Raw genomic sequence first — 27,496 nt, forward strand, 5'->3', positions numbered from 1 at the left:
AATCTTTTGATGTATTTGGGGAGAAAAAAATCATAGTTAATACAAAACACATACACACATACCCACACACACACACACATTCTTGCATGGGACAATTTAATAAAGAGAGAGTAAGGTTAAAAGGAGTTGAAAGAAGGGACCAATCTGTATGACTTGGCCTTATGGAAGAAAGGAGACTTGAACTACACCTGGAAAGAATAATTATTACAGAGGCATTAAAGAGGGAGTCAGTTAAGGGAGAGGGGTCAGTAGAGAACCATGTGTTGTCATACCAAAAGACTCTTTCTCTGGGAAACAGTCAGATAAAAGGGAAAAAAAGTTATATGAAGAAGGTGTGGCCAAATGATGGATGACTGCAAATTCCTGTGAAGAAATTGTAGAATTCATTCTTTGGACCAAAATCAGGAGCCACTTGTTTTAATCCATTTTCATGCTGCTAATAAAGACATACCCAAAACTGGGTAATTTGTAAAGGAAAGATATTTAATGAACTCACAGTTCCACATAGCTGGAGAGCCCTCACAATCATGGTGGAAGGCAAAGGAGGAGCAAAGGCACATCTTACATGGAGACAGGCAAGAGAGCATACGCAGGAGAACGTCCAAGTATAAAACCATCAGATCTCTCGAACCTTATTCACTACCATAAGAACAGTGTGGGGGAAACTGCCCCCATGATTAAATCATCTCCACCTGGCCCCACCCTTGACACATGAGGATTATTACAATTCAAGGTGAGATGTGGGTGGGGAAACTGCCAGATCATATCACCACTGAACACACGATTCTTTTTAACACCTTTCCAATGGTCTGATTCTAACAGTTGGGAAAGATAGACTGACCAGCAGGGTATTTGTTTTTAGTACTAGAAGATTGTTCCATATCTCATATGCATTTCAAAACATACAGCAAAAACATATTCTAAAAATGCTAATGCAACAGATACACCATGGATTTCTTTTCATTTTCCTAAGGTTAGCTAAAATTTTAGGAAACTGTTAAGGTAGGATTACTACCATTTTCTAATAAAATAGAAGTCCATTTTCCACCTCCAGTAGCTTATAGGTTTAGTTGTTGATACCAGAAGAGTTACTCAGACCTAGATAAAGATCAAAGGCAAAAGCAAGGCATTTCCCCACTGATTTACTGCTTTTGCCTTGCAGCTGTTACAGTCCATGGTGGCAAAGACAAGGGGGAACACCCAGTTTTCCTCCACTATGTCCACACTAGAGGGAGAAATACATGATAGTAGTTTGGAGGGAAAAGGTTAGGTCCCAGCAGCTGGTCTCCAGTTCTACCCAGAAAGATAGGTAGCCAAGAGAAGAAAGAAGAATGCTGCATGTTGGCCAATCTCAGCTTCAAATGCAGCTGCTCGTTCTCTCAGTCTCTCAGCAGCTGAAAATGGGCAATGCCCATTGATTTCTCTTTTGCCTCCTAGCTTTGCCAACAAGTGCTAGTTGTGAAATGTGTTAAGGAAAATACTTTATTACTTAACTGAAAATAATTAACAGGGAAAATATTAGACATAACCACGCCTTCCATTATTACCACACTTAAAGAGTAATTTGTTTCCAACTTTATGTATCGATGCAAACATATCTGTACATTTTTTCACATAAGAGGTTTAGACAGGACTAGTGATCATTCTTCAGAAACAAGAACTCTTTATTTTGTTAAAAGGAGCACAGGGACATATGAAGACCAGACAGTTACAACACTCTCTTGAGAAGAACAAGGCATAAGCATTGAAGAAACTAGGAGATAACACAGAAAGGAGCCACCATTTTCTCTCTCAAGCAAACCCTCATCAATGAATATGCGATCACTGATGGGTTCCAACCCATTTTCACACCATTTCGTAGTTCCTTTCATTCCTGAAAGGTCTGTGTGCTGTGCTTATCTCCACACTCATAGTGACTATTCACCTGGTCTCAACCACAAGACCTCTTTGTATACTAATAAAGTTAGAGGCTAAATACAGCTAGGGAAACCGTAGACAAACTTTGCAAATATCTGTCTCCAGTGTCAATCCCAAACCCCAAACAACCATCTTTGTTTAGTGGGCAAGAGAGGGACCACATTGATTTCAGAACCCTCAGAGAGCTGCTTCTCATTATATAGGCAACGTGTGAAGACATATGATTTATATTGGACTGCATTACTGTTTATGCACCTATTAACAAAGTTACATTATTAAAAAATCTGTTGAATTTTAAACTAAAAATAATTATAAGGCACATGTCTTGCACAATTGAAATTAGACAATCCTTGCCTCTAAGTAAAATGTTTGAGGAGGTTTATATCACACTTACTGAAATAGCTTCTTATTTCTGAAGAGGTTTCCTAGACATTGACCAAAAGCAGAGAAACTGAAAGATGAGTTATTTCTAGAAAACAAACTTTTTCTATAGCACTACATTTGTGTGTCTGTGTGTGAATTCAGTTGACAACAGTAATGTTTCTTTAATCAAAACAGCATGTATTGAAAAATGAGATGCCATAAAAATAAATATTAGAACAGTTAATTTTTATCAAACACTTATGCAAAGGTAAAATACTTTTGCACACTGTAAATTTCAATACAATATACATTACATTGATTAGATTACAGCTTACGAAAGGTGAAAGAAATACAAAGAATTGCTTCTAACACACATACGCCTGATGTGTTGATAACTTTATCTGCGTTGTCCATTTCATTTGCTTGAAGTTTCGGTACATCCTTTAGCAAAATAAGCAGGTCTCACTCCATTGTTAGCACAGCGTATTTTGTAAATGAAATAATAAACATATAAAAATTACTTTAATATTTGCCTCAAGGGGGAGCTTACAGTTCATCTTGCAGATCCTTTGTGATTTCAAGCCATTCCAAGCTAATGTTCTGATGCCATTCCTTATACAGATTAAGAATTAGAAAATTCTGGAACCAAGTCAATGAGTTATTATACTTCCATGCCACTTTCTTTTCTGCTGCTCTTTGAAATCCACAGTGTGGACTGGTTTGGACTAGTTTTTGTTCTTCCTTTACTGAAAAACATAAGAAAAAATAAGTTTAGTGCCTAAAACTTCTTATTAAACTAAGCATGTCTTGGTCCAAAGGGAGATATCTCAGACAGTTCTTTATGAAAGACTCCTCCTCTTCTTATCAGTATATTTTCCCATTCTTCCAAAAACTTCTAGATTATTCAAATATGTGAAGATGGCAGACAGTTCTTGTGAATGATAGAGAAAACAAAACATATCTTTTCCTGTTTGACATTTCCTAATTTAGAGTTCATTTTTGTTGTTGTTGTTTTTATTGTTGTTGTTGTTTTAATTTTTTATTTCCATAGGTTATGGGGGAACAGGTGGTGTTTAGTTACATGGGTAAGTTCTTTACCCATGATTTGTGAAATTTTGGTGCACCCATCACTTGAGTAGTATATACTGTACCCAATTTGTATTCTTTTATCCCTCACCCCCTTCCCACCCTTTCCCCCTGAGTCCCCAAAGTCCACTGTGTCATTATGTCTTTGCATCATCATAGCTTAGCTCCCACTTATGAGTGAGAACATACGATGTTTACTTTTCCATTCCTGTGTTACTTCACTTAGAATAATAGTCTCCAATATTACCCAAGTCGCTATGAATGCCGTTAATTCATTCCTTTGTATAGCTGAGTAGTATTCCATCATATATATATACCACAGATTCTTTATCCATTCACTGATTGATGGGCATTTGGGTTGGTTCCACACATACAAACATGTGCCTGACACAATATTAACCATTTCTGTTTTATTCACCAATAAAAACCTTTATTTTCTTTGATCAATTATTTTGGAAATCATCTTGCTCCTTGAGTCTCCCGTCACTAATGTATGCTGAATTTAATGTCAAATCATCAAAACAATGGTATTATACTATGTGTGCAGATGTGCCTATTCCCCTCCTCCCATCAGTTCTCCGGCTCTGCACCTAAGTCACTTGATTTCTGGAAGCTTACTGATGCCTCAGTCTCTGAAACCGCTGTGGTTAAATAGCAGTTTCATGCTTTGGTAACATAACAGTATCTGAGTTCCTCTAGATCTGAGATACAGCTTCACCCTTGTCAGATTTAGCATTCTGGCCCACATTTCCAGCCTGTGCTTAGGGTTCTGCTATCTTCTTTCTTTCCACAACATAATAACTTTTCAGGCACCTGCAGCAGTTCCCTATTCCTGGGTTTACCTAAGTCATTCTGTCTCTCTTTTTTTTTTTTTTTTTTTTTTTTTTTTGAGACAGACCCTCACTCTGTTGCCCAGGCTGGAGTGCAGTGGGGCGATCTCGGCTCACTGCAAGCTCCACCTCGCGGGTTCAAGCGATTCTCCGGCCTCAGCCTCCCAAGTAACTGGGATTATCGGCGCCCACCACCATGCCTGGCTATTTTTTGTATTTTTAGGAGAGATGGGGTTTTGCCATGTTAGCCAGGGTGGTCTCAAACTCCCGACCTCAGGTGATGCACCCAAGTCATTCTCTACTGGATGCCCTGTCAAAAGTAGATTTCTTTGGGCTGGTTTCCTCGGGATAACCTCTTGCCTGGACCAAAAGTGTTCGTCCCAGTTCACTGTGTTGTGCACTTACTTGCTCCCTGACCACCCCAGCCCCACTTCCCAGCATCTGCCTCAATCTTCACAGACGTCTCCCCATTCCCTCCTCTCCATCTATCAGACATTGCAGAATTCCCTCAAAGAGAAAAAAGAACTATTTCTAAACACACCTGACCATCACCCTTTTAAAATATTACTTAATTCATTTAGATTTAGCTGTTTTGGTTACTAATAAAATATTATGTCCAAATTGTATGGTTTGTAGATTTCCATCCAAATAAGTAAGATTAACACAACTCTATTCTACAATCATCTAACATGTATGGAATATTAGCCAAGAAAATTTATAAAAAGCACAAAAATGTTCTAAATGGTTAAAAATGGTTATTAATGTGACTTTTGTGTAGAATTAGTATTTCATTTAAGAATTACTTAAATTTTTTCTAGGTCTTTTGTTACTTAATGGGTTCTTTAGGGTTTATTTCAGCAAAAGAAGAAGATGAAGTAAGGTCAAAAGAGAAAAATGCATGTTTGCAGGTCCTTTCTGATGGAGGCATTCTCTTGATCAGTTCTTATTTAAACCACTCAGACAAAGATGTCTAGCTTATTCTAGCGAACATGCTCTTACATAAACAGAACAGCTTTTCATTTTTTTTATTTTGATACATATTTATATTTCATTTTTATTTGAAAATGAAATAAATTTTCATTTTATTGAATTTTGTTTCATTTTTATTAAAAAATTGGGACACATGGAAAAACTTCTCTAATTCTAGGGTATGAGTAAGCAGATACAAAAGTCATAATAATCTCCCAGAAATCTTGCTGGTAAAATAGAGGATTTTATTTCAAGACACCTGGCAAAAAGTGACCTGTTTGAACCACTGTATTTTATTTCCTATTCTTAAAAGATCTTTTTGAAATAAAACAGAAACCTGTGACTTGAATTTTGAAAAGTAATACAAAATGAACCAAAAAATATCAAGTCTTACATATAGCTTGATGTCTAGATTAAAAAGTCTAGCATTAATTCTTATACTTTGTAACAAAAAACAGTTTAGTAGAGTGTATATGTTGGAAGTTTACAAACATCCAAATTTCAGATTCAGCATGGACACTAGCTATGACTAGGTAACCAAGGCAGACTAGGTAACCCATCTAAGACACCATCTTCTCAACTGAGAAATACAAACAGAAGGGTAACTGCTTAATAAGTCTTGTGAGGATTAAATGATATATTACATTAATCCTATCCTCAATGTATATCTTATTAGATTGTATAGGATTGTATGTATAGGATTTAAGGAAAATTAAAATATAATTAACTTTATACTAATAGCTTTAAAACATTACTGAAAACCTATTTAAAGTTTTTCAAATTGTCTCTACATATATGAGTTATTTACCTTTTATGCAGCATCTGGAAACAACAGGTTCCAAAAGCAACCAGTATCAGTAACAGCAGGGGTATTGTTGGTATAACAACATAAATTAGATTGGGAATTATACCTACAAAATAAAACAGTCTTCATGTGAAAAGATAGTTGAGGAAGAATTCTAATGCAAAAATATGTAAGAATGTTTCAAAAAATTAAGGTGAAATAGAATTTTCAATAAATTGGCCCTAAAGTTCTTCTCAAAATATTGAAAAATATAATGAAATAATATACAGTCATGCACCACATAGTGACATTTCAGTTAGTGATGGACCACATATATGACAGTGGTCCCATAAGATTATAATGGAGCTGCCCTCTATAGGTGTACCGTCTTTTGTATTTGATATCCTATTTTACACACTTCTATGTTTAGATAGGTTTTGATATATAAATTCCATTGTGTTACAGTTGTCTACAGCATTCCGTACAGTAATATGCTGCAGGGGTTTGTAGCCTGGAAGTAATAGGCCATATCAAACAGCCTAGATGTGTAGTAAGCTATACAATCTACGTTTAAGTACACTCTATGATGTTCGCACAATGACAAAATCGTCTAATGGTGCATCTCTCAGAACATATCTCCATTGTTAAGTGGCACATGACTGTATTCATATTTTGGTAAAAATTAAAAACAAAGTTTTACGGTACTGAAAATTGAATGGTACTGAATTGTAGTGATATCAAACTGTTCCAATTTGATATCCATACTTCCAAAACTATTATTAAATCTACAATTCAGACATGGACTAGCTTTCATTAATAATCTTAGCTAACTCATTTCATTACTCTTTCTCAATCATTATTTACAAAAATAAGTACTTATTATTAAAATAATTCTTAAAATTATTTTAAATATATTGGGTAAGTAATTACCTAGCCAATAAGCTTAGTGTCATGATTGCATACAAGAGTCACTGGGATTAAACTGAAATATGCAAATATTAACCGATGATACAGTCACGACTCAGAGACACAAGACTCTGGCAGCACAAAGACTTATCTTAATTAAATTCTAACATGAATCATTTTTTAATCCTGTTCCATCACATTGGATAATGCTAGGTATTCTTAGTAAAATTAAAAAACCATGACACTGTAATTTCATACAACTTAAAACTACTTTAATAAACATTTGTTCAATTTCATAAGAGAAAATAATATTTCTAATGTGATTTTTGTTTTTCTGGGTGGGGGGACAGAGTCTTGCTCTGTCTCCCAGGCCAGAGTGCAATGGCACAATCTCAGCTCACTGTAACCTCCACCTCCTGGTTTCAAGTGATTCTCCTGCCTCGGCCTCCCAAATAGCTGGTATTACAGGCACCTGCCACCATGCCCAGCTAATTTTTGTATTTTTTACTAGAGACAGGGTTTCCCCATGTTAGCCAAGCTGGTCTCGAACTCCTGACCTCAGGTGACCCACCCACCTCGGCCACCCAAAGTGCTGGGATTACAAGTGTGAGCCACTGCGCCCAGCCTACGGATCTTTTTAATTAGGTTTAGATGTTCTGAATGGTTTTAAAACCAAGCACTTGAAAAGTGAAAAGCACTAAGCCTTAATATCATGTCTATGCAGAAAAAGCAAATTGAAGAACTAGGCATTTAGCTTGTCAATTAAAAGTCATCATCATGACTAATCTGAATAATGCTGGTCAAAGTGGACCAGATGCAGATAAAGCTTTCCACTTAACTGTGCATCACTTCTTTTACTAGCAGAAGACAAACTCCTGAGCAATGGGGCATCTGAGCGATAAGTTGCTGTTTCCACCCACTCTTGTTTGACTTCAAGCAATTTAAGGATTCAGCCAATCCCTAAACATTTACCAGCACACCCCTGTTTGCTCTCCACTGAATGTGCCAGTTTGCATCATGACACCTACGTGTTGTTAGAGAAATTTATTGTAGATCCAAAGTTTTTTTGTTGTTGCTGTTGGTGTTTTTGTTTGTTTTTTGTTGTTGTTGTTGTTTGCTTTTTTGAGACAGGGTCTCACTTTGTTGACCAAACTGGACTGTAGTGGCACGATCAGTGCTCACTGCAGCCTCGACTTCCCAAGCTCAGGTGATTCTCCCACCTTAGCCTCCAAGTAACTAGGACTACAGGTGTGTACCACCACGCCACTCTAATTTTTTGTATTTTTTGCAGAGACGGGGTCTCGCCAGGTTGCTCAGGATGGTCTCGAACTCCTGGGTTCAAGTGATCCACCTGCCTCAGTCCCCCAAATTGCTGGGATTACAGGTGTGAGCCCCTGTGTCTGGCCAGACCCAAATTTTAATGTGGATCACTTAGTTTAGTACCACTCTGAAGAAAACAAAACAGGTAGTATTCAAATACTAGCTTAGCATAATTTTTTCTAACCTAGTTTAAAAGTAAATTTCCATAGGACCATACTTAGTGAATCACTTCTCCAGGCAAGACAGGTTTCACTGGGTCAACATGAAGCAGCGTTTGAAAGTACAGTTCATTTCTTGACGAAGTTAAGGACACATGAAGTAATTACCTGCTTCAGTAACAACCACATTTTGATGGGTGTCTCCTGGTTGATTTGTAAGATAAGGCTTTTCTGCGGGAGCTGTTGGATTAATCTCTGTAAATAATAAGAAACACCAGCATATATAATGATTAAACAAGAGAATTGAAAACAAAATATGAAATTATATTAGAAAATAATAAAAACGCCACAATTTTGATTTCTGAACAGCTTACAGCTAATAAAATATAATCTGAATTTAAATTTACGTGAAGTGATCTAACTCTAAAGTCAGCATTTAATTATCTTTGAATAAAAGATGGAGTTGATACATTCTCCCTTAAAACTCCAAACTGTAATTAGCAATCAACTGTGGGTCTGTGCTGATGATAGCCTGTTGAAGGCAATAATGGTGGACCAGGCACAAAGTTAAGCAAGGCTAACCAAGAATTGGCAAACGTAAGAGTGTGATATATTAAATGCAATTCAGAGACATGCAAGATAATTTCTTTACTAATATCAGTGTATTACTTAGGTTTCCCCTTGCAATAATAATCAGCAGATGACCATATGTGGATTGAATTTGGAATTGATGATTCGAGCAACCATGTTCTAAGCCACATTTCTGTTCTGCACATACAATGCCGTCCTTAGATTTGCTTTTCAATAGTGTCCACTTTTAAAACTAATACTAATAACACTAAATTAAAGCTTGCAAGTTGTTTCTTTCCCTAGTTTTATAGACGTCTCTTTAATTGCCACACACTTTATTTTTTATTGTTTTTCTAACTTTTAAGCTCAGGGGTACATGAGCAGAATGTGCAGGTTTGTTACATGGGTAAACATGTGCCACGGTGCTTTGCTGCACAGATCATCCCATCACTGAAGTATTAAGCCCAGCATCCGTTAACTATTATTCCTGATATTTTCTCCTCTTGCCACACACTTTAAAATTGTTGAAGTTTCTTGTCATGATTTGGTATTGCTCTATTTTCTATTTTTCTTTTCCTTAAGGAACTATTTGTTAAATAAATAATTCAATGAAAGTAAATTGAATTATTTTAAAAAACATAAATTGGTTTCCATTTGTTCCAAAAGTGTGACTCTCTACTTTCGTCAATTGAAATAAGAACACACGTAACATCTTACGTAGTCTTTTTTTTTTTTTTTTTTTTTTTATTATTATTTTTTTTTGAGACGGAGTCTCACTCTGTCGCCCGGGCTGGAGTGCAGTGGCCGGATATCAGCTCACTGCGAGCTCCGCCTCCCGGGTTCACGCCATTCTCCTGCCTCAGCCTCCCGAGTAGCTGGGACTACAGGCGCGCGCCACCTCGCCCGGCTAGTTTTTTGTATTTTTTAGTAGAGACGGGGTTTCACCGTGTTAGCCAGGATGGTCTTGATCCCCTGACCTCGTGATCCGCCCGTCTCGGCCTCCCAAAGTGCTGGGATTACAGGCTTGAGCCACCGCGCCCGGCCCGTAGTCTTTAAGATAGAGAAGAATTTTAATTTAATGTTTACCATTCTTACATTGCCTTATAATGTCATAGAGTCCCCCTTTGCTGGAAGTTTAATCATATACCATTTTGTAGTAATATTTGTTACTCTTGTACACAAATTTTACCCTGACATTTTAATAGCCTCCTCTGGGTTTCAGATTCAGTACTAGACTCTACGTACTCTTCTAGAGAACTTAGTCACCCTATGCCTAGTCAACTGGTATTTTTAAACAAATAATATAAATATTATGCAAAATATCACTAAAGATTGGTAAATACATAAAACTTGGTAATTATATAACCAAGGAATTTAATCAAACCAACATCCTTTACAAAGCAGACACTAAGCTCAAGGAGGGTTAACTAAATAGAAATAAAAAGACATAAAAGATTAAATCATGACATAAAAAATAAAAATCCTGAGCACATTAATAAGGCCAACAGTAAACCTGTGAATGTGCTTCAAAACAAAAACTACATAAAAGAATATTTTAATAAATATAGATTATTTGAAGATTTGGGTAGAATGGAGAAGATAAAGAAAGAATAATTTTATATCATAAATGCTCTTGCATGAGTAATGTAAACCTAGATTACCTAATACAAAAACAAGTAAAGAAGATTGTAAGATTTATAGTGTGCTAAATAATGGCATCAATTTGAATGCAAAAATAAAATAAATACAATGAAGGGTCAAATAATTGACCTCTGAACTCAAAAGAAAGGAGAAGGCGACAATGTAATATTAAGAATAAGGCATAATATTGTATTATTCAATAGTCTTAAGTACATGGAATGTCACAAATTTAAAATATTAGAGAATTTCAACTTTATATTTCTCCAAGAGAAAAATAAAGGACATAAGCACCTAACAGACTCAGCTTTGCAAAGGCTTCCTGGAGGGTAATGATGGGTTTAGCAACCAAGATGGTTAAAGAATAAACTCACCAGGGATATAAAAAGTTGGCTAATACACTCAAGAGCAGGATAAATGTAAGACAAGGGTAAGCCTAATCCAAATAATCCTTTGTGCTTTATGGTATTAAGAGAAAAAGAATCATGTAATTTCAAGAGAATAATGGAAGCAGCAGTATTCAACTATAATTGCCTTCTGTGAACATGTATTATGAGTTCAAGCAGACACCTCTTTAGAAGAGTTAAAATGAGACTTCCAAACACTGTGGAGGAGAAAAACAGCAAAGAAATCTCAAAGCCTAAGGATCTAACTTGACTTTCTCAGACGATTTTAAAAAATGAGTCCACGGAGTTTATATTAGTCTCTCTTTCAGTCAAATATGAATTCAGATGATCTATCCTATTCAAAGTAATTCAGATTGACAATTTTAAAAATCCAGAACCCATGCCAGTATAGCTCAAGTCAATGTAAGATTCCCATTTGCTGCATATGACAAGTAGTGGGAGATTTCAAAAGAAAGCTCACTGAGGAGACATGTTTCAAGAATAGGAATCACAGGGAGAACGAATCATATCTTCCTGCTTTTTTCCACTATGGGGCAATGAGCTACGATAGTCTTATTTTTACTGAGTACCACATGTCAAGTATTATACCATAAAATGATAAGCAAATGTTCCAGGAGAAAGTGCTTTGTTCTCTTAAAATCAGATAAAGAAGTGCTGCTCACGTGTGTAAGTCTACAGGTGCTTTGGTGACTTACATCTACTTCCCACATATTATAGTAATGTTTAAAATATTTTAAAACAGCTATGTATTGTTTACAAAATCTATTTACAAAAAGATTGGTTTTATTGTTAGAAATGATTATTTTTTCTTAAAGACATCTCTTCAGATGTTTTTATTCACTCTCTTCTTTGAGCTCATTGGGCAGTTTGCTCTACAGCATATGATATACTTCATTACACGAGTGATATGAGAAGCTGCAAGGTAATTTTCTATTTCACAGCAGAAAAACAAAAAGAGCCACAGGTAGTGAAAATTAAAGACAAAACTTAATACAATGAAACATGCGCAAAATCTTCTATACCTTCTTTTGCTACTGCTTACCTGGTTCATACTTGCAAATATAATTGTGCTTCATGTTGCACCTGTCATCATTCCACTGGTAAAGGTAGGGACCTCCAAGGCCAGGATTGGCAGTTGGTTGGTGATACATCACAACACACTTTTCACTTCCGCAGGAAGGTTCATCCGTGTACCAGTTTCTGCAAACAGAGAGTAACAGGAACACTCAGATACATGACTACTAAATGATTCTGCCTGTCCTACTCTGAGATCCTCTACAGGTAACAGAGTCCTTCCTCTACCTTGTGGAGTTCCCCAGAACGCCTGTCAACTGCTCAAGATCCATACTCACCGGTACTGGGAACTGCTTCCATCAGACCACTGGTAGAGATCCGGGCAGGCACCAGATGTTTGCCCATCTCCATTCCTCCAAAGCCCTATCCAGAAATCACCATCAGAAATCCCCGTTCCGGGTTTTGTCAGGTTTTGCAACATGCTCTCTATTAACTTCTGTTCTGCTTCATTCTCAAGGCTGAGGAGGACTCCTCCCTCACTCTCACAAGCCAGGCGCGCCTCCTGAAAGCTCACTCGGCTGGACAGTTCATGGAAGTAGGCCATTTTGTAGCAGGGATGCTTGAAGTCAGCAAAACACACCTTTTGGCCTGGGGAAAAAAAAAAAAAAAAAAAGATGCCCATATATTGATAATCTGAACTCTATTTGTAACAACACTAAGAATCAAAATTTAAGAACCAATCAAAGCAGAAAATACATTACCAGAAATGCTTCTCCCACTGAATTACTTTGTAAAGTTTATTTTCTAGCCTATTGCTTGCAATTTGTAAAAGCAAATTGATTCCCTCGTAAACTTGGAACATAAACTTTTAAACTCAGTACTTCAAGCAATGTTTGTTAAGGAAAGTTATAACTCTTCTGGCTTAGATTTTATAAACCAATTAACATAGCAAATGAAAATAGCTAAAGGAATTTCAGGAGTGTATAGTAAAGTGAGCTAAAACTTAATGAAAGAAGAATAACAACTCATAACGCAAATTAATTATCAACAACAAGTAACGTATAATGAAACAATTTTATATAAGGTATTCTGAAGAAGATACAAAGTGGCAGATTTAAGGTACAAATATTTGCTTTCATTTTGTATACCCGAAAGCAAATCTACTAAAATTGGAAGTTAAAAGAGGACAGAATGAAGGTAATCGGTAGTAATAAACGATTAATTAACATAATATTACATTGGAAGTGACAGGATAGAGTTCTAAAATCCTCACTGTCTCTGAAAAAATCTCATTACCAATTTTTTGAATATTTTCTGGGGTCTTTGGGGAGATAATGTGTGTAAACTCCGATTCCGAGGCCAATGTCTTCTCTCATTTTACAGAGACATCTCTGATAAGTGATAAATTGCAAATTAAAATCTCCCAACTATGAACTTAGAGAATTAAGTACTTTAAAAAAAAGAATGTTATTTAAATGTGAAAAAAAAATGATGGCTTAGAGAACAGTGGAACAAATATATCATGAAATAAAGGAGCTAGTAAAATCTTACCAATGGCTAGCTGTTGTTGATTTCTCACAATTTGGATGGAGAGATGAGTAGGCTGAAATTTGGCCAAACTGGTCTTTCAAAGACAGTTAAATGATTAGCTCAAAACAATTAAGGTAATAAATATTTAGCAGACTTGAGAACAAATTATTTCTCTCAGCTTTAGAGGCTCTCCTTATATATTAAACACATATGAAATAACAATGTCTTCCTCTAATTTAACCTTAAAAATGCTCCATTCGTTCCTTTATGAGTTTGAAAGTAATAGTATTACATTTTTCAAATCTTCCCTAACTCAGAATTTTATTAAGCTTAAAAAAAATTCATTTAAATTCACCTTTCTCTGTAGTGGTTTTATTGCATATTTCTTCAGGAATAAAGATTAGGACCAACCAAATATCCAAAATCTATAAATAAATACACAGAATACTCTGAATTTGGAAGGGACGTTTAAAATCTATTTTTTGTCTTAAACCTGTATTTTAAAGATTTTTATGTTACAGCATTCCGTTTAACCACCTAACCACCTTTCCTGACATCTATTGATTATGTATAGTCTATACTATACCCAACAAATTCATTATTTGTAGTATCCTGAAAATCAATTTATTTCAAGATATTAGCCAGAAGCCCAAACAAGCTTAAAAGAAGTTTTGAGACCTCATAATGAGATTCTGCTCTAATAACATTTGTGAAGTCTTGAACACATAGGCAAAAAGAGTTTGAAAAAAAATCTCAAAATTAAATTTTACATACCTCTGCATGTTAAGCAGTGTTAATTTGCCTAATTATCAAGTGAAATGACTGCAAATATGCATTATATCAGGACATAATAAAGTCATACATATTTATATTTACAAATATATGCCAAATAGATATAGCTAGCTAGATAGATAGATAGACAGAGAGACAGACAGATAGATAGATAGGCAGATCGACAGATAGATAGATAGGTAGATAGATAGATAGATGTCAAGGATGTTATGGTGTATAGGATTTAGCTAGTTCTACAAGCAATGGATTTTCTATTGTTCTATTGTCTACACTCACCCTTGTTTACCATTAAGAATGTACAGCAGGATTATAAACAAGATCCAGAATGGTCATTCTGTCTTGTTTTGATTTTCACTGCTTCTACTTTTGTTCACCTCTGCTCTCTGCTGTCAACTTTTAAAACCACCAAGGATCCCTCTCTGTTACTATTTCCTGTGCCCAAACTGCTTTCCATAGCTGCTTCTACTTTCTTAGTCTTGCCCTCTTTTAGCTTAGATTTGGACTTGGAAAACAGACTATCGATTACTTTATGTAAAATTAAGACAAATTACTTTATGCTAAGAAATTAGGAAATAGTTTCACTACTTTCTTACAATTCATCTCCATTAACATTATTCTTGTTGGTATTTATGGCCTTTTCTACTATGTATTTAATTGTGTAGCCTATCAATAAAAGTTGTCAGTAGTCAGGGATTTGTGGGGTTGGGGGCGATTCTTGTATTTAAATACTGGCAAAAAAAAAAAAAAGCATTCAAACTTTGTACTTTAATTACAGTACATCACGCTGAGCCAGTGTATCATATCCATTCCCTTCTGGAGTCAGCCATTAAGGACCTATGATGACACTCAGACAGAAAGGCGCAGAAATCAGTGGAAGGTCATTAACTTCTCAACAGTGTTTGAGTGATAGGCATTCAATATCTTGACACAAACTGAGAACAGCCAACTATAAAATAGTAGTTCTCGCAATGCAAGCAAGCCAAGAGTTGTTCCCTCTGTTTCATTACCTGGATCTGGACCCAGGAGCGACACACTGAAAAATATGAACAAATTAACAGGCTGCCCAAATTGTTCATGCAAAAGAACATATTAGTGTGAATGACCATGGAAAACAAGTTAGAGAGACTTCAGGACAAACCAGCCTGAAAATAAATATTCTTTGAGAGATGATTAAGAGAGTCCTAATGGCTGACTCTGAAAATTAATGTATTATTTTAAAATTTCTCCTAATACATTATAAAGTTTTGTGATGATTTCATCATTTCAGATGGTTGTTTTGGATCAGAGCCTAACAATGCCATTACGCCTGTGTTTCCCTGCTTGTATTTAGAAGCATGCTGTTTCCATTTTCATCTACTACATCCTTTACCTAGTTCTAAGTGTCCAAATATATCTTAAATACATTCCCTTGAGTTTTCAACTTGTTCAATTTTTCACTCCAAGAACTTTCTGCCTTGGATTTTATCCCAGCACTTTTGAAATATTAAATTTCCCTACCAAGATTGTTTTGCAAGATATCAAAAAATGTCATATTAAAAAAAACAAAAAAACAAAAAACAGACTAGCCAGACCTTTCAGTGAGCAAAAAGTTTGTTATATGTAACAAAGCCTCACACATTTAGGGAATTCCTGGGTGTGACGCATATGCTAAAAGTCACTGTTCATTATCTCTGACATTAAAAGATAAATGCAACACAGATTTTCTCATGATGAGCATACAAAAATGGTGATGTAAATTAACTCACAAAATTAAGATAGCACTTCTAATTAAATGCATGAGAGCTTTAGGTTTCGTGTGGAAATTGCTAACACCATTATGTTAGTTTATACAGATATAATAATAATAAAAGAAAAAAATCTAGGGACAGAGATTATATTGAACATAATTAACAATCAATGCTGCGCAGGCCCTGGACAATGGCCAGCTTGACACTCTCTGTGCCAGTCCGTGTCTCTGGTTGTGGATAATAGAACAGTCCTCAGGTCCTGATGAGAGAGTGGAGACTGTGATGGCTGCATGGCAGGGAGACTCTAAGGGCATCAAGAGAGCATCCCATCATCAATCGGAATGGATATATTAACTCTAAAGTTTGATCATCAGCTGTGTCTGCAGAGTTTGAACTGAAAAGTCACTACCAGTTCAGATCTAGCAAGGCAGTTTTCAGGAAATTATAAATATATCGCACAATTTTTATGGGTTTATATACAATCAGTTAAAGCTGACACTGAATTTCTTTATACTCAATTCTATTTTATTACTGATTTCCACCTTAGCGTGCAAATTTGGTCCAAGTTGCAGCAAAATCAGCAGAAGCAGCAGCTATTGAACATCTCACCGCTATTTCAGCTGATCACATTTGGCTACTGATGCAGTGAAACTCCAACAGCTGGGAAACAAATGTTGCCCTAATTCCCAGTAAAGTTTTATTAATGCAGATCTTCTGGAAGCAACTTTCCCACTTCTGTAAAAGCCAACCTTCCTAGAGAACAATTACAATGACCTCTCGTCTCATTCTGTGAGATGATATGGAGAATTTCTCTGTCTCTTATTTTCAAATGTTATGTTCAGATAAAATCTTCCATCAACATTTTATGGGATAGATAAGTATTCAGAGAACCATACAATGGGTTCTATTACACTAAGGTTACATTTATGCCGTCTAACTATAAATTACTAAATGTCAACTAGCATCTGCAGTTGAAGCCATCCTTTAATTGTGGGCTTATCTACAAGAGAGAGAAAAGATCTGCCCAGGATTTTACAAACATATTGAGAAAATAAAATTCAAGGTAATTTCTCCACAAACATATTGAGAAAATAAAATTCAAGATAATTTCTCTACAAACATATTGAGAAAATAAAATTCAAGATAATTTATTTGCTAGATGTGCACTAGGAGCTACTTAATTTTTAAATCTAAAAAGTATTTAAATATGTAAGTTTTTCTGCACTGGATTTTTTAACATGTAAGTTCATGGGTACATATGTAGGATGCACAGGTTTATTACATAGGTAAACGTGTGTCACGGAGGTTTGTAGTACGGATTGCACTGAATTTTTAGAGAAATATTTTATAGAATATTTCTTTTATATAAAAGAGACTTCTTTATATAAATATATAAATATTTATTTTATACATTAAAATAAATAAAATAAATATTTTAAATATTATTTAATAAATAAATATTTTATTTATTTTATTTATTTTAATGTATAAAATAAATATTCATCCTTATTAGTTTCACACACAGCTACATAAGTAAACAGGCCCTTTTATTTAGAGAAAGCTATTATTATTATCATTCGTATCACTGTCACAACAAAGATTTCATCAGTATTTCCATGAATAAGTAGATGATTTTTGTCTTTTTTCTTAGCCATTAAAATTTCTATAGAGCTAATTATTGGCAGAGGTTTAAATACTTTTGCCAATGACATAAAAGTGAGGCCAAACTCATGAAGTCATGGTAGTTTGCTTTTGCTTTCTGAGTAGAAAGGATCTGTAATTTGATTTTCTTTTTGCTTGTATTTGTTTACTTTCTGATAGTTAAGTGCTCAGTTAGTTATGAAAATAATACATATTTTCTTATGTCTCATACTATAATTATATATTATCAATATTAGATGAGTATTGAATTTCTATCACTTTTTCAATAAAAATATAAAATATTACCAATTCCTACTGTTCAATTATGATCTACCATTAGTTGCAAAAAAAAAGTAAAAAAGAGCATCCACATGGTAAATATTCCCCAAATCAGGTTGACTTAACTTAGAATGTTTTATTGGAATCATACAAGGTATTTTTTCTTTTTCATAATTTCTTCTTATCCCCCTCACAATCACACTGATAAGTTTGCTGATACTACCATAAACAGTGTAGCGAGGCCTGTGATACGAATGCCATACACGGTGTAGCAAGGCCTGTGATACCAATGCCATACACAGTGTAACAAGGCCTGTGATACCAATGCCATACACAGTGTAGCAAGGCCTGTGATACCAATGCCATGCACAGTGTAGCAAGGCCTGTGATACCAATGCCATGCACAGTGTAGCAAGGCCTGTGATACCAATGCCATGCACAGTGTAGCAAGGCCTGTGATACCAATGTCATACACGGTGTAGTGAGGCCTGTGATACCAGTGCTAACACTTTTGAACTAAAAAGGAAAGGCCTGGTGTTCATTTTAAGTGTTCTCTTTTCAGCATTCAATGTTACACCAACATCTTAAAAATTTTTCTTACAAAGAGTTTTATTATAATAAACTTTTATTTTTATGAATGAGATTTTATAAGGTACTTAATTGCATAGTGCGCTATAGCTGGAATCCATTTTCTCACATTAATAAACACATTTATTTATAATTTCATTTATAATTTTAAATTTATAAATGTAGGCTGTGGTCATTTTCTGGATGGTGGCAGCAACAGCAAGCCCTACTTCTCCAACTGGAAAATGCCATAAGCTTTCTGAGAAGAGGATGAGACTATCTTTTTAAAAAATCATAATACTTACTATGGAGATTAGAATAATAAGTAGTAAACCAAGTATCAATGTGACTTAAGAGTTCATGTAGCCAATCAAAATGAATTCGCTTTGAAACCAAACTCTATACTTGAACTTTGGGTACTTGAGATTATTTAATCGCCCCTGTCCTCAGTCTTCTTACTTAAATAATGAGACTAGTTATAAGTTTTATAGAAATAATGATTCTAATAATAAAGGCCTGAAATTTAGCAATAATTTAGAATGCAGCACCTCATTCCTACCACAATCCATGCTTTGGGATAAATTAGGAGAAGACGACCTCTCCTGGTGAGAGACGGCAGAAAGGTCCCCCTTATAGACTGGTCAACTAGAAAAAGTTGATTTTGCCTCTAGGTGGCTTGAGTTCCAAGCGCTGGGCTTGCCAAGCTGAGCTCCTTCTTCTATCTTTTTCGCATGTACCTCTGCACAGTGCACAATCTGTATACTGTGTTTGAACCTTTTTAATATTCCTAGCAAGCCTATGACATAGGTACTCTTATCTGTTTTCAAAATGAGGCAAAGAGGGCAGACAATAGTTGAATAATTTGCCCAAGTTCACACAGCTCACAAGTACTGAAGCTGGGGTTTGAAACCACGTCATCTGGCTCTACAGTCCATGTTTTACCAGATTTCTATGCTATCTCCATACGTCTCAAACCTAATATAAAGGGGAAAAATTTCATGAACAAAAGGGATTGATGAATACAAACACTGTGCATGTTATCTATGTCAGAATCATTATCATTAATCTGTTATTGATGACTGGGCGGCTAATATATGGAAGGCTTGTGTATTGAGAGCTTGTTGCTAAACAGAATTAGATTTTCTCTTACAAATATTTAAATAAGAATTAACGTTGCCTCTGTCTCAGATTTTCAAACCACATATGTCTTTAATAAATTTTTATCTAGTCTTTTTATTTTCCAAATGAAACAAACTAGGTCCAAATTGAATGCTTTCCGCATTACAAAGAGTGTAAGTTTAGCCAAGTTGTCATCCTGTATTATATCATTAGGAGTATGTTAAAACAGTGAAAGAAACACTTTCATCCCACAGTTGCACACATCCATCTACTTGTATATGAATGCCTGACACAGAAAGTTGTTGTAAATAGTAAAAATTGTTTGTGAGTGCATCTTCTGAAGTTTAGCCTTGGACCCCTTTATATATACATATATATAATACATATTTTATTATAATACATATTTTATATGTATGTATATATAATAATACATTGTCTTTTCTAAAGGTAATGTAACAGATATTGCCATCTTCAGGAAAAAGTTATAAAAACAAAACCATAAAATGATGACAAACAGCAGTCAAAGAATAATGGCTATGATAAATGGTTAGTTTATTAAATGACTGGTAATAAGATTAATTTGTTCCTTTCATGCCCAAGAGATACTTAAAGTAATTGCGTCTCTGAAAACTGCACTGTCATCATTTTATGCTTTTGATGATATCACAGAATAGTTCCATAGGCTGAGATAGGCTCCGCTGTTCTTCTTGTATCTCCCTTGCTATTATATTATATTACGGTAATGTATGTGCTACTGTTCACCACCCATGAATTTGCAATATTCTATGGACTCTACATGATAAGAAGGGAGGTCTCTAAATCACCCAGTCTCCTAAATAAAATGTGTGCCAGTTTGAATAAGGTTAAACTAATATATATTAAAGTGTCCTGGAGAAATCTGGAAGCACCATGAAAATACTCCTAACGTCATTTTGCAGCAAAAATAGGTTGGAGATCGCTGCTATGCACACTACAAAGAAAAAGGAAAAAAAAGAGAAACACATTACTTCAAAACACTTCAAATATTTAAAAGTATCACTTGCTCTTCAAACATATCCTCCCAACTTAGAGACCTGAATTTTGAATCCTTCATATTTGTCCTTATGCCTACAAGTAAAATCCTTTTACCTTTGTCCTAAAGAAGACATCATTACTCACCAGTCACTTCACAAAATTAAATGATTGCAGCTTCTATAGATATTCTCTACACATCTGTGTGTAGTAAGAAATCAGTATGGGTCTAAGCTCCTAAAAGTAGTTTCCGTATTAGCATCATAATTTCAATAAATAGGCTTTGATTACATCACCATGTCACATATTGTTTTGTGTATTCATACATCAAAATAAGTATGACCACTGACCTAGAAAAAATACTTTCTTATTACTTCTTGCTAAAATATATCCACTTTATTTTTAAGAAATGCTCTACACTTTAGAAAAGGTGATGTATTTAAAAGTACTGGAAAGTATCTTATTGAATATTTTAAAGTATTAAATATGATTTCTGTGGAGAATTATTTTGTGAGTATCTATTTTTCTGGGGTCAGTGATTATTTGAGTATCCTACATAGAAATTATAAATTGTTGTACTGAAATTTAACAAATAGAAATATATTCCATACGTTGTAAGTATGTTCCTAATAACAGCCCCCAAAGAGGCTCTTACTCTTCAATAAAGATTTGGTGAATGGTCCCAAGTGACATGAAAAAAATTGATGCACCAATTCAAAACTTACATTGACCAGGTAGACAATAGATCCGTTAGAAACTATTGCTACAAAAATGTCAGGCTTTAGGCTGCTCTGTTCTCTGGCCATTGTGGTCAAAATACATCCTTTTAAAAAATTAGTCTTCAAAGAATAAAAGTCACAAATCAATTTATAGATGGTTAAATTTCAATGTGAATTTTATGACCAAAGACAATTGAATTATCCATAAGAAAAACATAACTAATTATTTTAATATCAAATAAACATCATCATTTATGCTAAATCAAATAGATCATGTTCAGTTAATTAGAAATTTTCCAGATGTCACCTACAAGATGCCTAGAAATGCTTAACAAGAAAACCTAACAAAAGGTTTGGAAAAAATTATGTACTCAAAATATACCTAGAACACAAAATATACCTCTTCAACAATTTTTTAAGCTCTGATTTTACTTTAGATATTATTTTTCCTCCCTTTAAAATGTTGAGGCCTAGGAATAAGAGCATATCTAAAGGATATTATTTAGGTAAATGAGTAAAAAACACCTTATGTTCAAAGCATGGTCTCTGCTGTTCATTCAGTTGCATGAATAATTCTGATAAGTACAAAGACAGATAAGTAATTCACAAAATCAGATGAGTCTGTATAATGAACTTTTTCTTTGCAGCTAACTTAGGGAGGAAAAGGATCTAATGTTACAGATTCTGAAAATTCTGAAAAGAAAGTGTAGAGTGATTGTTAACCACAGGTGTAAGAATTATATTCTGAAGCTGTAGAACATCACAAATTGCTAAGGGGAAGATCAGTGACAATTAAGCTTAATATGCCAATGTCTAAAGGTCTGTCTTCACAACTGAATTAGCTGCTGTCATCTGTCATCTATTTCTACATCTAGTGACACCTGTTGTATAGGTGTACAAAAGTAAAAAGGACTATTTGTGCTTTTTATGTTTAAGAAAACACTTTTCACCCTCAAAACACATATATCCAACAAATACTTATTGCAGTGTTTCAATGAGCATAGTAAGAGATTTCAATAAAGTGTAGCTATGATCAGCCTTTATGTAAGGCCCTAAGCACATTCACCCTAGGTCATTGAGAATCTGTATCCTTTTGAAGAGACCCTCTCAAAAAGTAAGGGAGAGTAGATGCAATACAAATTGTTCAACGACAGGACAGTGAGAGTCAAAAAAAAGAAAAATCAAAGAAAACCTGGGAAGCTTGCCAACTTTGATCCGTTTCTCATGCGCTCACTCAACAGAACTAATTGTGCACCTACTGTGTGCCGAACCTGCAGTCATTACCAAGTATACCTCGGCCCAACTCCAGCTGACTTCATTTTCTGGGAAGTCCCCAACTTGGAACGAAGTGTGCAAAGGAAAGGCATCTACACACAATGATCACACTCCAGTTCCTTGCCAGTAGTCCTGCTGAGAACAAAGACCGAATGCCCAGGCATCTGGAGGCGACCCACAGCGAATTGATCTGGTCTCAGAAAGCATCCGAGTGCACATAGTGCTGGGACCAAAGTCCAGCTACAGCAACAGAGCAACAGAGGGTGGCACTTCTGCGGTGGCTCTTCTGTCTCTGGGTTCCCTCCGCCTCCGCCCTACCCCACCCCTTCTGCAGGTGCTGAGCCCTGCCCTGTGGTCAACTCTCATAAAGAAAGTGGAAATCACTCCTGAAAAAAAAAAGACTGTGCCTCTCGTGATGAAGCAGAGGCTCGCTCCGCAGCTACTTAAGCAAGCACTTCACAAAAATTTAAACTTTCCTGCGTGTGTGTTAGAGAAGAGAGGGAGGAGAACAGCACAACCAATTTCTCCCCGCCTCCTCCCGGACCCTTAAGCCGCACTGGTTTCCAACGCCCCGGAGAGCCTCCGCCCGAGGACAGGCTGCCCGCCGCGCCCCGTGATCCCCTCTCCCAGCTCCTTCTTCGGGGGGACGGCCCCTGACTCACCGCTGACCACCCGGCGGCAGAAGGCTCCGTGGCCGCAGAGCAGCGCGGCGCCCAGCAGCAGCGAGACCACGCGGCTCATCGCGGCGCGGTGCAGCAGCAGGTGTTGCGTGGAGCGAGGGCGGCCTCTGCCGGGGCGCAGCCCGCGACTCTGGCTCCGCAGCCTCCCTGCCTCCTGGGCCCTACTCCCGCCGCCGGAGCCCAGCTGCCCGACCCCCTGCGCGCATCGCCTTTGGCAGGGACCTGCCGCCTGCCGCGCCTGTGCCGCGTGTGGATGTGCCCGGCTGGAGCTCAAGACTTCGACGGTGCGCGTTTGGGGGACTGAAGTTAGGGGGTCCCGTGTATGTCCCAGAGGCGAAGCAGAAGCCCCGGCTTGGACCGCACCGTTATGTTTTGCTTTTCTCCCCGGCCTCTGACAAGTGAGAGGCTGAGCCGGTGCTCCCTGGTCCTGGATCACAGCTGCAGCAGCCGCTCTGCGCTCAGGCACCGTCTTATATACCCACGTCTCGAGGACCCGGCCCCCTCGCTAGTAATAATTTTTAACTACTTCGTCTCTCCAGCCATGTGGAGTATCCCAGCATCTCCCCTAAAAACGGGAGCCACTTTGAAAACAGTCCAGTCAGCAGCCCCGCCTCCTCTGGTGCCCTCCTCCCTGTCCCCTCTTTTCATTCGCTAGCGGACTGGATACTCATTTGTGTAAAATGTGACAGCTTTGCTATTAAACTCTGGCAAGAAGTTGGATCCATTTGGTTTTCTCAAAGATAAATATGTACGGGGATGCCAAGTTGTGTGGCCTTTCCCTTTCTGTGCTAAATTGCTTCATCATATGTATTGCTAGATGCAGGGCACAGCCACTATTTAAGATGGGTTGCTGAAGTGAGAGCCAAAACCTGCTCAGTGAATTATATAATGTGGCAGGTTTTTCCCCACCTAGGTTCTGCAAATAGATTATCTCCAAGCAGGTTGTTTGACGAAAACTGCCACACAGCAAATTGAAGGGAATATTTGAGGTATGGTTTTCGAAACTGATTTCACTCTCAGTGTTTGCAACTCCAGAGAAAATCGTCAACAAAAAGTAGACATTCTGAATTCTTGGGAATTTCCTGGAGGTAAATGATATTCATATATTTCCTTACAAGCATCTATCGGTGATCTACGATATACATTAGAAGTAAAGTTCATTGGAAACCCTGCATTTTTCATAACCTGACCTGCTCTTTATTCAAACAGCCTAGCCAAGGACTGTGATAGCTAGTTTCCAGGAGAACCGGAGAGAAGTTCATAGGAATTTAATGCATATCAAGTCCGTAGTATGAACTCTGCAAATGTTCTCATAATGAGCTTCCGTAGAATTGGTATTTTCTCATTATGTTGCTTTAAATGCATGAGAATTTGTTAAATAACATTATTTGTCTTATAGGAAGTACATTTTCCTCTAACTTCCTGCTGTCTTTGGTTTCATAAGCCACAGGTACACTGTAAACATCTGTTGGACTCTTTTATTGGAAAAAGGAATTAAATACTGATACAATAAGGACAAATCTTCCAGAATCAGAAATTTTAGCATTTGGAAAGACCTTAAAGATTATTAAATGCACTCTACTCATGACAGTAGGAGTGTAGCTCGGTCTGGAGTCCCAGCTATTTGGGAGGCTGAGGTAGGAGTTTGACGCTGCAGTGAGCTGTGATCCAGCCACTGCATTCCAGTTTTGGGGACATGCAAAATCCTGTCTCAAAAAAAAAAAAAAAAAAGAAGAAGGAAAGAAACGGAATCCTAAAATAACTATAATAATGTCTATCCTATCACTTCCTTTTTCTTACATTCGCTTTAAAAACACAAATTTTTTGCAGAAACATGGGCAGTTAATACATTTTGACCTTGTAGAGGCTATGGATTCTGTGGCTTTCACACTAGCTAATTATTCACAAAAAACAGGCACTGCTGGGATTCTGAACGAAAAATGGAAAACTGATATGCCTCCAGGCAATAGAGCTACAGCTCAGCCCTGGAAACCATGTCAAAGAGTATCACCGGGCATAGCCATGGTAGGAGAGCTGTCTTCCAGGGGCTCACAGTTCAGTGCAGAGAAAGAAATAAAATAATAATTCTGTGTATAAATGCTGTAATGGAAGGGCGAATCAAGTGTCATGGCTAGCATAGAAGATGAGACATTCATCTGGAGGCATGTTTGCAGGAATTCTCTAGCTGCAGAAAAGGTTGATGGTGGTGATCCCCATGGCTTCTCCAAATACCTGTAGAGCTAGGATTCTGAAGGGGATCTCCTTTCCCCTTTCATGCCACCCTACTCTCAGTTACTCATGCAGTCCAGAGCTACTGTAAACAGGTCCCTCTTTGGGAAAGAATCTCAGTACATTACAACATAAGCACTAGATATAGATTCCTACATATCAGTAGGCCCAAATGTCTCTCATGCCTAAAAAGCTAGCAAGAATGAAGCCATTTTTTGTCAGGAAGGATCTTCATGGTATTAGTAATTCAGGAAGTCTAATAATATATTATATAATATTATATAACTGTAATATATACAACTGTATATATATATATACATCTATTCTATCACTTCCTTTTACTATCAATAGTATTGATACTATCAATAGTATTACCAGGACATAGAAAAGTAAATATTTGAAAGTTTAAAAGTAAAATCATTACTAGATAACCACTTCAGCAATAAGCAGAAAGGTTTTCTTTATTTTTTTTCTGAGTAATGTTTGGTTATCATTTCCAGTAAGAGAAGTGATACATATATGTAATATATATAATATAATTATAGTTATATATTGTATATATTATATACTATATTTATATATAAATATATATACTGTATATATTGTATATATAGTATATATTGTATATATTATATACTATATTTATATATAGTATATATTGTATATATTATATACATATATAAAAATATATTGTATATATTTATTGTATATAGTATACACTATATTTATATATAAATATATAGTATATAATATATACAAATATTATATATATTTATATATAAATATATATACTATAATTATATATATTACATATATATCACTTCTCTTACTGGAAGTGATAACCAAACATTACTCAGAAAAAATATATAATATATATTTTTTATAGTTACATATAATATATAACTATATATATAACTATAGTAATAGTTATAGCTTATTAATACAAGCTTATATATAATATATAACTATAATATTATATAGTTATAGATAATATTATTTATATATAGCTTATATATAATATATAACTATAATAATAACTGTATCCTCAATGTGGTTGCACAGACTCCCTAACATACAGTTTCTTATCTTTAGGCTAGAATTATATCAGTTTAAGTTGGCCACATTCATTAACTAAGGCTGTTCAGCAGTTATTCTGGATGTTGTTTGACACATCAGGAAAATAAATTATTACAGGTTCTTTTTAGATTAATGTTTTTAAGGGGCCTGGTTGACAAGAACAGCTTTTTTTTGTTTGTGTCTCCGTCACTTCAAAACATCTGGATGGGTCATCACTAAGTTCGGAGATCAGAGTTTGAGTTGTCGTAAACATAAAATGTGAGTGGTACTAGACATAGACAGGCTCTTTGGAGAGCCCTGGTGGAAATCTCTCTTGGTTTCTTTTTTTTTTTTTTTCCCATACAGTATAATAGGGGCTATAAATTGAAATTTTTCAACAAAATTGTATTTTGGAAAAATGTTACAAGGTTATTGGGAGTTGGGGGAAAGCAACAAAATATTCAATAATTTTATTAACAAGGGATTTTAAATTTTCCCTCTTGTGGATATGCGTAAGGTGTCATAGGAGACACATGGTTTTCCGATGACATATTTTAGTTCCAAATTAACCAAACAAAATCAGAAGTTTAAGAATTGTTTCCAAATCGATCCCAAAATTAGGGGTTCTTTCTAGGGCAAGCAAGAGAAGAGACTTTAGGGTTATGTGAGGAATTGTGTATGTCTGCAGCTGGGCCCCAGGTCAGCTGATACCAAACAAGATCATATGACTGGCAGTCAGGAGAAAAGTCCCCCACACGTTAACGGTCTTTGTCCACTTGAAAAAAAAAAAAAGGTTCAAATGAGAACTTCAAACTGATTAGGCTAAGGAGCTCAGCCTCTATTCAACACCTGAAATGCATCACTCTCTTCAAGCCCCCAAATACAAAGATGATCTCAGTAAAACTGGCC

The 27,496-nt window shown here is 36.0% G+C and overlaps 1 protein-coding gene across 2 annotated transcripts; it reads right to left on the reverse strand.

The window, feature by feature from the left end:
- Positions 1 to 2,457: 2,457 nt before the first annotated feature.
- Positions 2,458 to 23,977, reverse strand: CHODL (chondrolectin). 2 transcript variants are annotated; one of them, XM_025379891.1, is made up of 6 exons: positions 23,285 to 23,977; positions 12,301 to 12,610; positions 11,991 to 12,148; positions 8,502 to 8,588; positions 5,974 to 6,076; positions 2,458 to 3,026 (listed from the first exon to the last, which is right to left on the reverse strand). In XM_025379891.1, exons 1-6 carry the CDS (start codon positions 23,361 to 23,363, stop codon positions 2,942 to 2,944), a joined length of 822 nt encoding a protein of 273 aa, XP_025235676.1. In that variant the 5' UTR covers positions 23,364 to 23,977; the 3' UTR covers positions 2,458 to 2,941. The 2 variants fall into 2 exon arrangements, with proteins under 2 accessions (XP_025235676.1, XP_025235677.1); XM_025379892.1 differs by lacking the exon at positions 23,285 to 23,977 and adding an exon at positions 22,607 to 22,695.
- Positions 23,978 to 27,496: the final 3,519 nt, after the last annotated feature.

Source organism: Theropithecus gelada, chromosome 3, assembly GCF_003255815.1.
Source record: "Theropithecus gelada isolate Dixy chromosome 3, Tgel_1.0, whole genome shotgun sequence".
NCBI classification, from domain to species: Eukaryota; Metazoa; Chordata; class Mammalia; order Primates; family Cercopithecidae; genus Theropithecus; species Theropithecus gelada.